Source organism: Hypanus sabinus, chromosome 1 (assembly GCF_030144855.1).
Source record: "Hypanus sabinus isolate sHypSab1 chromosome 1, sHypSab1.hap1, whole genome shotgun sequence".
NCBI lineage: Eukaryota > Metazoa > Chordata > Chondrichthyes > Myliobatiformes > Dasyatidae > Hypanus > Hypanus sabinus.
This window is the reverse complement of record NC_082706.1, coordinates 54093146-54104202: the sequence shown is the minus strand read 5'-3', so window position 1 is coordinate 54104202 and position 11057 is coordinate 54093146. Positions and strand designations below refer to the sequence as shown.

At 43.4% G+C, this 11057-nt stretch overlaps 1 protein-coding gene across 7 annotated transcripts in view; it reads right to left on the bottom strand.

Annotated features, from left to right (window-relative positions):
* Nucleotides 1-212: 212 nt before the first annotated feature.
* Nucleotides 213-11057, bottom strand: part of LOC132393843 (uncharacterized) — a 53413-nt gene continuing 42568 nt past the window's right edge. For 5 of the 7 annotated variants that reach the window (XM_059969238.1, XM_059969252.1, XM_059969262.1 and 2 more), the window contains 2 exons: nt 2719-2871; nt 214-2167 (listed from right to left, as the gene is read on the bottom strand). In XM_059969238.1, the coding sequence (XP_059825221.1) occupies nt 1917-2167; nt 2719-2871 (404 nt within the window). In that variant the 3' untranslated portion in view covers nt 214-1916. Of the gene's footprint in view, nt 2168-2718; nt 2872-2935; nt 4152-11057 lie in introns of those variants that run through there. The other 2 variants (XM_059969256.1, XM_059969279.1) reach the window with 2 other exon arrangements.

Here is an 11057-nt window from a genome sequence, read left to right as displayed (position 1 = left end):
TTCCCTCAGTACAGCCAGGGTTCCCTTAACCTTCCAGATACTGGACACAAGAGGATCAAAAGGCATCTACACCCTTGATATGCCAGGAGTTGTGCTCCAATCCTTGATTCTCACCATTACACTGAAGCTTCTCTGAGCTCTTCTTCACTCTTCTCTTGCGTGCAGGTTGAAGATATCAAAGGATCTAGCTGTTTACTGCACATCATTTTTTAGAATCTTTTTATTGGTACATAGTCTTCTACAGCTATAAAATGATACAAAACTTCAACAGATTAATATGTATAGAATTAATAAAGCTGAAGAAAAATAAGCAGATCGTAATATATAAAAATGGATTTTTTTTTAATATATAGGAAAAAGGATTTAAAAAAAGCAACCCGTCTAACTAGGGGAAGAAAAAACACTGACTACAAAAAAAGGGAAAAAAAACCCATTAGGAATCAACCCCCCCAGAGCAATATGTTTGACCATCATCTAAATATATATATATATAAAAAAGTCATCACTGCCAATTTGTATTTATATAAAAAAACAAAATTGTAAGGAAACCATATAGAATAATTCAAATTAAATGATAATATTTGGCAAAAGAACCTCATCTTCTTTCAAAATCAAATCAAGGATCAAAAGTTCTACTTCTAATTTTTTTCCAAACTGAGACATAACATTACTTGAGAAAACCATACAATTAATGTAGGGACAGAGGTATCTTTCCATTTTAATAAAATAGCCCTTCTTGCCAGTAGTGTAATAAATGCAACTATATGTTGATCTGAAGATGAAATACCCTGAATATGATGCGGAACTATTCCAAATAGAACAGTCAACCCATTAGTTTGTAAATTAATTTTCATAGCTTTAGAAATTGTAGAAAATAAAGATTTCCGAAACGATTTTAATGAAGATCATGACCAGAACATATGTGACAAAGTAACTACTTCAGTTTTACATCTATCGCAATAGTTGTCTATACTAGGAAATATTTTAGATAGTCTCTCCTTTGTTAAATAATAACGGTGAACAATTTTAAATTGAATTAAACAGTGGTTGGCACATATAGAAGAATTTACATTTTTCAAAATTCAAAGCCAATCTTCATTAACAAAGGTCATTTTAAGTTCTCTCTCCCAATCTTGTTTAATCTTTAGTGGTAGGTTCTCTTCTTTTGACAAAAATAAATTATAGATTCTGCCAATGGAACATCCCACTAAAGGATTCAACTTCAAAATGGTATCCAACAAATCAGATTCTTGTAAACTTAGGAACTATGGAAACTATGGAAACTTAGGAACTATGGAAACTATGGAAACTTAGGTAAAAATTGTTGTAAAAAATGTCTAACCTGAAAATATTGCAAAAAATGTGCATGAGCGAGAGAATGTTTGTTAATTAACTCTTCAAAAGTTATCAATCGACCATCACAAAATAAATCTGTAAAAGTACAGATCCCTTTATTTCTCCATAGGAGAAAAATGGGGTCAGTTATTGAAGGTTTAAATGAAAAGTTTTGATATAAAAAACTAGACAAGTTTTAAATTTGGAATTTTAATGGTTTTTGGTTCTTATTGAGCCAGTATAACCAAAAACATAATTGTTGCAAAAACATAATTTACTGCACATTGAAGTAGTCTCAGTGCCCACCAAGAGGGTCTCACTGCACACTGAGGGGGTCTAATTGCTCACTGAGGGGTCTCACACACACATCAATCAGAAACCTGTAACCTGGGAGCTGGTGTTGAGGTTACCTTAGAACCGATGGGGATTTTCTGTTCTGACCCTCCCTCCCTCCCATACCCTCCATCCCGGTGTATCACTGACTGACTGGGGTACAGTTTTGACAGTCTCCCATCATCCCCACCCCAGACACACACGTTCCATATGGTGAAATGTGACGTGCGGCTGGGGAGAGGCAGGTTTTACACACCGGGACAGGACCCTCCTCTGGATTCTGTTTTGTTGACGAGACTCTGTCTGACGGACTGAATCACTGCGTGGCCTTCATCAGTACTTGTCCACGTGTCACTCGCTTCTGTCCAAAATATCTGAAAAACATTGGTTCCCTCATGGAACAACCCTGGATCAGTCGTCATCTTGTTTACTCCGAAATCTCTGGATTTCTGCAACAGAATCACAGAGCAAATGTCTTCCTTCCGCACTGTCCGGTCTCCTGAAACACAGAGTAACAGAGCGATTTAGGTACTGCTGTGGAAGGGGTGTGTCCCCCCCCCCACTGCAGGAACCCACAGGGTTTGTCATCCCCTTCATCAGCACCTCCCATCTGGGTGTGTGTGTGTGTGTGTCTCCCACCCCCTCTCCTGGTACTCAGGTACAGCACCGAAAGAGGCAACAATTCTTCATTGGGACATTCGATCAGCTCTCCACTCAGGTGGACAGAAGATTCACAAACATAATTTTGGACAGAGACAAGGAAATCCCACCATGACCTCAGTTCATTGCCTCGCTGCTGCTTGTGGGAGCTTGCTGTGCACCAATCTCCCATCACAATGAAAACTCTTGTGTACTGTAGTGGTAAAACCGGGTAGAACAATGCACGTGCCTTCCACTACAATGGAAAGATACACAGGGTCACACACAATAATTATTGTGCCTCAGGGAGGGGCAAGAGAGAGTGGTCCAGAGGTCACCAAAAGACAAGGGGCTCTAGGGTAAGGTTTCATTAGGTGGAGTCACAGACTGACAGAAGACGAGTGTATTTACCTGTGACCCACTGCAGGGCATCTCGAAGATCCTGATTTTCATGAGACACTTTGTAGACAAACAGAACACAGGGAACCCCTGGCCCTTCACACTGGCAGATTTTCAGCTCCTTCACAATCTTCTCATCGACGACTCTTGGACCGTAACACTGCACTGTAAAACACAGAACATGTTCTCAGTCAGCCTGCCCCAAACCAGGCACATTTCACTCAGGGTGACTCTCTGTAACGGAAAATTTCTCCGAACATGTTCCTGCAGCTCAGGACATAAGCAGACATTCTGAGCTTCTAAAGTGAGATATTTCTCCTTATCATTTTAATCTTAAAATAGTGACAGATCAGATTAAAGATTTGGTTTTTGTGTTACGTCTACATTGAGTCATTGAAACATTCAGTGAAATGCTCGTTTGCCTCGACGAACAACACAGTACAAGGATGAGCTGGGGGCAGCCGTAAGGTTCACCCTGCCTCCAGTGCCAACGTAGCATGCCCACAACCATCTAACACTAAGGTTTTGGCAATGTGGCAGGGATCTAGAATAACCAGTGAAAACCCACTGCAGTCACTGGGAGAAAGTACAGACTCCTTAAAGGCAGCAGAATGAATTGAACACATGGCTGCCACTGTAACGTTTATGTTAACCATTGCAGAACATCTTGTGATTTCCCTTAACCTTATCTTCCCGATCTATCTCACACCCTCTCTCTCTGCCCTCCAAATCTGCCTCCTGATAGTATTCTTAGTCATTTGACGTTAAGGGATTCACTGGGAAATGACCTAATTGCACCTTGTCCTTCCATATTTTTCTTGAATATCCCTCATCTTGCCCGGTTTATTCTCCACTTCGACAGGAACATATTGCCTCTGCAGACTTGATATTTCTCAGCTCCTGCCCCAGTCTCTTAGGTCGAGCCCCAAGCCTGCATTCTCACCGTTACACTGAAGCCTCTCCGAGTTCCAGCTGCTCTTCCCTTGGCTGCATCCTGAAGAAATCGAAGAATCCAATTGTTCACTCAACACTGAAGTCTCGCTCTGCCATTCTGGAAAGCTCACACATCATTCCGAAGCATGGAAACTGGGAATTGTTGCTAAATTGACCTCAGGACCCAAGGATGTTTTGTACTGTGAAACTTCATCCCTCACTCTCTCCTGCAGCAGTCACTGACTGACTGGCTATAGTCCCATCATTTTCCCAGCCAAGACACACATCGGACACGTTCCAAGGGGGAAGGTTACCATGAAACATGAGGTGTGACAGGAAGAGGCAGGTTTTCCCCTTCGGGAAACAAACGTCTTCTGGATCTGGTTCTGTCACTGAGACTGTCTGATGGCCAGAATGTCATTTGGGGACTGGTAGTCAGCTGAGGTCCATTTCATAATATCGCTGATTCCTTCAGAATCTTCTCATAGACGTCCCCTCGATGCAACACTGCACTGTAAAACACAGAACCTGTGCTCACTCATCCTGCCACACACCAGGCACAGTTCACTCAGAGAGATTCTCCATAACGGAAAGGAAGGGAGGTGATTTGATGTTCCTCTGAGCTCAGAGATGGACACCCTCCGGCATGGATATCCTGTGTCCCGAGAGCAGGCTATGAACGAGTGAGGATCGCAGGAGATCCAGAGGGAAATGAAAGCAGGAGTTAATTGTGGTTCACAGTGGCAGGGAGTGGTATAGGAGTGGTTAGGAGTCAAAGAGACGGGGAGGAGTCTCGGGGTTCCAGGGGAGGGGGGTTCCTGAGAGATTAAAGGTCGTAGGGGTCAGAGGTGAAACTGACAAAGCTACAGATGAGGGAAGGACCTCAGGGAAGAAAGTTAGAACTTCAAATCACATTCCACTAAATCCTATCATTGGAAGTGTTGGGGACTCTAATTATGAGGCCATACCCAACGACCTAAGGAATGCCATTCGGAGACAGAGAAATGTACATAATGTAGGCCATTCACCCCATTGCTTGATCCAGCAAGATTTAGGACATTCATTCCAATGAGTCTGTAATGATCTCTATGCCCAGCTGGATAATCCCAATTTCTGCAGTTAAATTTATCCGTTCTAACCCTGCCTTTCCATATAGTGCCCCTTCGATGATACCGTTGCACCCGCTGCTCCCACTTTCTCTGGAAGCTCGGTCTAGAAACTCACCACCCCAATGGTGAAAGAATTGCCTCTTACGTCCTATGTAAATATTCCTCTTCACCCTACACATATGCCCCAAGCTCTGGGCTCTCCTGAATTCTGGGAATGACATCCACCTTAACCCTGCCACACCATGATTTTATATATTTCTATATTATAATCACCTCCTACGTTACAAGAATTTATCACCTAAAGTGCAAAACTCAGCACTGGCAAGTCTTGTAAATCTCTGCCCAATTTCCAGTTTAACCACATCTTTCGATCAATGACTGACCAAATGACTACACCATGTTCCAAATGCAGCCTCACCAATAACTTATTCAACGGCAACATAATGCCCTAGTTCCATACTCAATGCCCAACTGCTACTCAACGTGCTAAAGCTTCTTTTCTACCAACATGTTTCTGCGGCTCAAGATAAGCAGACCTTCTTAGCTTTTAAAGTGAGCAAATCCTCCCTGCTTTCCATTTTAATCTGAAAATAGTGACAGATCAGATTAAAGATTTGTTTTTTGTGTTATATCTACATTGAATCATTGAAACATTCAATGAAAAGCTCATCTGCCTCAATGAACAACACAGTGCAAGGATGAGAAGTATCACCCTTTCTCCAGTGTCAATGTAGCATGCCCACAACTTAGTAACACTAAGGTTTTTGCACTGTGGTGGGAAACTGGAATACTCAGTGGAAATCTACTGCAGTCACAGGGAGAAAGTACAAACTCCTCAATGACAGTCGTGGGATGACTGCCACGGTAAAGATTATGCTAACCACTGCAGAACGTGTTGGGTTTTACCTTAACTTTATCTGCCAAATCCATCAAAAACCGTCTCTCTTTGGTCTCCTGATGGTATTATTAGTAATGTCCATGAATATATTGGGAGATTGCAAATATCATCCTTTCTGGAAATACGACCAGTCTCCAAAACATCTTGACTTAATTCCCTTAAATAATCGTGATTATCCCCTCAGTGAAAAATGGGAAATATTCGTTATCTCACCCATGTCCTGCAGGTGAAGCCCTGCTAATGTCTAAAGGGATCTACTCACTTAATAACCACCCTTTTACTCATGATATGGCTGCAAAATCTCTTGTGAATTCCTTTTACCATTTCTACATAGAACATAGAATAGTACAGCACATTACAGGCCCTTCGGCCCACAATGTTGTGCTGACCCTCAAACCCTGCCTCACATATAACCCTGCACCTTAAATTCCTCCATATATCTGTCTAGTAGTCTCTTAAACTTCACTAGTGTATCTGCCTCCACCACTGACTCAGGCAGTGGATTCCACACACCAACCACTCTCTGTGTGAAAAACCTTCCTCTAATATCCCCCTTGAACTTCCCTCCCCTTACCTTAAAGCCATGTCCTCTTGTACTGAGCAGTGGTGCCCTGGGGAAGAGGCACTGGCTGTCCACTCTGTCTATTCCTCTTAATATCTTGTACACCTCTATCATGTCTCCTCTCATCCTCCTTCTCACCAAAGAGTAAAGCCCTAGCTCCCTTAATCTCTGATCATAATCCATACTCTCTAAACCAGGCAGCATCCTGGTAATTCTCCTCTGTACCCTTTCCAATGTTTCCACATCCTTCCTATAGTGGGGCGACCAGAACTGGACGCAGTACTCCAAGTGTAGCCTAACTAGAGTTTTATTGAGCTGCATCATTACATCACATCTCTTAAACTCTATCCCTCGACTTATGAAAGCTAACACCCCATAAGCTTTAACTACCCTATCTACCTGTGAGGCAACTTTCAGAGATCTGTGGACATGTACCCCAGATCCCTCTGCTTCTCCACACTACCAAGTATCCTGCCATTTACTTTGTGCTCTGCCTTGGAGTTTGTCCTTCCAAAGTGTACCACCTCACACTTCTCCTGGTTGAATTCCATCTGCCACTTCTCAGCCCATTTCTGCATCCTATCAATGTCTCTCTGCAATCTTCAACAATCCTCTACACTATCTACAACACCACCAACCTTTGTGTCATCTGCAAACTTGCCAACCCACCCTTCTACCCCCACATCCAGATCGTTAATAAAAATCACAAAAAGTAGAGGTCCCAGAACAGATCCTTGTGGGACACCACTAGTCACAACCCTCCAATCTGAATGTACTCCCTCCACCACAACCCTCTGCCTTCTGCAGGCAAGCCAATTCTGAATCCAGCTGGCCAAACTTCCCTGGATCCCATGCCTTCTGACTTTCTGAATAAGCCTACATGTGGAACCTTGTCAAATGCCTTACTAAAATCCATGTAGATCACATCCACTGCACTACCCTCATCTATATGCCTGGTCACCTCCTCAAAGAACTCTATCCGGCTTGTTAGGCACGATCTGCCCTCCACAAAGCCAAGCTGACTGTCCCTGATCAGACCATGATTCTCTAAATGCCCATAAATCCTATCTCTAAGAATCTTTTCCAACAGTTTTCCTACCACAGATGTAAGGCTCACTGGTCTATAATTACCCGGACTATCCCTACTACCTTTTTTGAACAAGGGGACAACATTCACCTCCCTCCAATCCTCCAGTACCATTCCTGTGGACAACGAGGACATAAAGATCCTAGCCAGAGGCTCACCAATCTCTTCCCTCGCTTCGTGGAGCAGCCTGGGGAATATTCCGTCAGGCCCCGGGGACTTATCCATCCTAATGTATTTTAACAACTCCAACAAATCCTCTCCCTTAATATCAACATGCTCCAGAACATCAACCTCACTCATATTGTCCTCACCGTCATCAAGTTCCCTCTCAGTGGTGAATACCGAAGAGAAGTATTCATTGAGGACCTCGCTCACTTCCACAGCCTCCAGGCACATCTTCCCACTTTTATCTCTAATCGGTCCTACCTTCACTCCTGTCATCCTTTTGTTCTTCACATAATTGAAGAATAACTTGGGGTTTTCCTTTACCCTACTCGCCAAGGCCTTTTCATGCCCCCTTCTTGCTCTTCTTAGCCCGTTCTTCTTTCTTGCTACCCTATATTACTCAATAGACCCATCTGATGCTTGCTTCCTAAACCTCATGTATGCTGCCTTCTTCCACCTGACTAGATTTTCCACTTCACTTGTCACTCATGGTTCCTTTACCCTACCATTCTTTATCTTCCTCACCGGGATAAATTTATCTCTAACATCCTGCAAAAGATCCTTAAACATCGACCACATGTCCATAGTACATTTCCCTGCGAAAACATCATCCCAATTCACACCCGCAAATTCCAGCCTGCTAGCCTCATAATTTGCCCTTTTCCAATTAAAAATTTTCCTGTCCTCTCTGATTCTATCCTTTTCCATGATAATGCTAAAGGTCAGGGAGCGGTGGTCAGTGGCCCCCAGATGCTCACCCACTGAGAGATCTGTGACCTGACCCGGTTCGTTACCTAATACTAGATCTAGTATGGCATTCCCCCTAGTCGGCCTGTCAACATACTGTGACAGGAATCCATCCTGGACACACTTAACAAACTCTGCCCCATCTAAACCCTTGGAACTAATCAAGTGCCAATCAATATTAGGGAAGTTAAAGTCACCCATGATAACAATCCTGTTATTTTTGCACCTTTCCAAAATTGGCCTCCCAATCTGCTCCTCGGTATCTCTGCTGCTACCAGGGGGCCTATGGAATACCCCCAGTAGAGTAACTGCTCACTTCCTGTTCCTGACTTCTACCCATACTGACTCAAAAGAGGATCTTGTTACATTATCCACCCTTTCTGCAGCTGTAATAGTATCCCTGACTAGTAATGCCACCCTTCCTCCCCTTCCCCCCCCCCATCCCTTTTAAAGCACTGAAATCCAGGAATATTGAGAATCCATTCCTGCCTTGGCGCCAGCCAAGTCTCCGTAATGGCCACTACATCATAGTTCCATGTATGTATCCAAGATCTCAGTTCATCACCTTTGTACCTGATGCTTCTTGCATTGAAGTACACACACTTTAGCTCTTCTACCTTACTACCTTTACACCCTTTATTCTGTTTCTTTTTCATCAAAGCCTCTCTATATGTTACATTTGGCTTTACCCCATGCACTTCTTTCACTGCTCTATCGCTCCGGGTCCCATCCCCCTTGCAAATTAGTTTAAACCCTCCCGAACCATGCTAGCAAACCTACCAGCAAGGATATTGCTCCCCCTCGAGTTCAGGTGCAACCCATCCAATCTGTACAGGTACCACCTTCCCCAGAAGAGATCCCAATGATTCAAAAATCTAAAACCCTGCGCCAACTCCTCAGCCGCCCATTCAACTGCCATCTCCTCCAAATCTTACCATCACTATCACGAGGTACTGGCAGCAATCCTGAGAACACCACCCTTGAGTCCTGTTCTTCAGCCTTTTGCCTAGTTCTTGAAACTCACACTTCAGGACCTCATCCCTCTTCCTGCCCGGTGTCAGAGACATCCCGGACCCGGGCACCCGGGAGGCAACAAACCATGCGGGTTTCCTTCTCACGTCCACAAAATCTCCTGTCTGCTCCCCTGACTATACAGTCTCCAATGATGACAGCTCTCCTCTTTTCCATTCCATCTTTCTGCATCACAGGGTCAGACTCAGTGCCGGAGGCCCTGCCACCGTGGCTCACACCTGGTTGGTCGTCCCCGCCAACAGTATCCAGGATGGTAAACTTTTTACTCAGGGGAATGGATACAGGGGTGCTCTTCACTACCTGTCTACTCTCTTTCACTTTCCCCCCTCGGACTGTCACCCAACGACCTGCTTCTGGCAGCCTTGGTGTGACTACCTCCCTGTAGCTCTCATCTATGACTGCCTCATTTTCCCTTATGAGTCAAAGGTCATCCAGCTGCTGCTCCAGATTCCTCACAAGGTCTTCCAGATCGCCCAGCCGCAAGCACTTCTGGCAGATGTGACCCTGTGGGAGAGGGGAGTTCCCCTAAGACTGCCACATCTCACAGGAGAGTCACATCACCGTCTCAGGAGGCATTGCAAAGACTAACTGGGAACAAGCTCATCCTCTGCCTCTTCTCGTCGAAGCCTCTCGAGTCAAAGCCTCAAAGCTCCACTCATTCACTGGTCACTTTCCACAGGCTGCTCCGCTTGAGGTAACCCTCACTGATCTCACTGCACCACCAGCGGACCGGAATGGGGGTGGGGTCACGGTGAATCTTACTAAGAAAAATTTAAGCCAAATACAAAGTTAAACGTTTAACACAGTGTCAATGGTAACAACTTAAAATGGCGCATGGCATCGCGATCCAACTTAAAGGTGGACGGCGTCGCGATCTGACTTAAAATGGTAGACGGCGTTCTCCTTCCTTGGTTCGTAAGTACGAGTTGTCCGTAGGTCGGACGTTCGTAACTCAGGGACTACCTGTAGTTTTCTTTATAAAATATTAAATTAAATTTTAGATATGGATGTTAATAAAATTAATATAATCTCTTGGAATTTGAATGGTGTGAATCATCCCTTAAGTGTAAAAAGATTTTAAAAAAATTAAAAACACAAAGCAGATATTAGTTTTGCGCAAGAAAATCATATATGGAGTCAGGATGAGGACCAGTTTTTCAAATTTTGGAAAAGTCCTTTATCTCATTCTTTATCGACTAATAAAGTTAGAGGGGTATCTATTTTTGTTAACTCTAAAATCCCTTTTGTATATTTGAATACTATTACTGATTCGATTGGAAGATATTTAATTGTTACTGGTTTATTATGCGAGCAAAATGTAGCTTTGGTGTGTGTATACGCACCTAATTCAGACAGTCCTGAATTTTTTAAGAAGCTATTTTCTGAGATACTGAATCTGAATGAATATAAGTTGATCATGGGCAGTGATTTTAATTGTTGTCTGAAGCCGACGATTGACAGGTCATCAACCAATCTGTCACTTCCTAATAAAGTGGCAGCTTGTATTAATTCCTTTCTACTAGAATATGGCCTGGTCGATATCTGCAGATATAAACACCCTAATGACAAAGATTTTTCTTTTTTTTCCTCACACATTCATCATAAGTATTCTCGAATTGATTACTTTTTTCTAGACACATGTTTGCTACACTCCGTTGTTGAGTGTGCGTATGACATCATTCCGTTGTCAGATCACGCGCCTTTGAAATTAACCCTGAAGCTCTCGGATAGGTTTTTGAAAATCTCACAGTGAAAACTGAACCCCGTATTGTTACATGATCCAGCTTTTGTTAGTTTTATTAAAAAGCAAATTTCTAT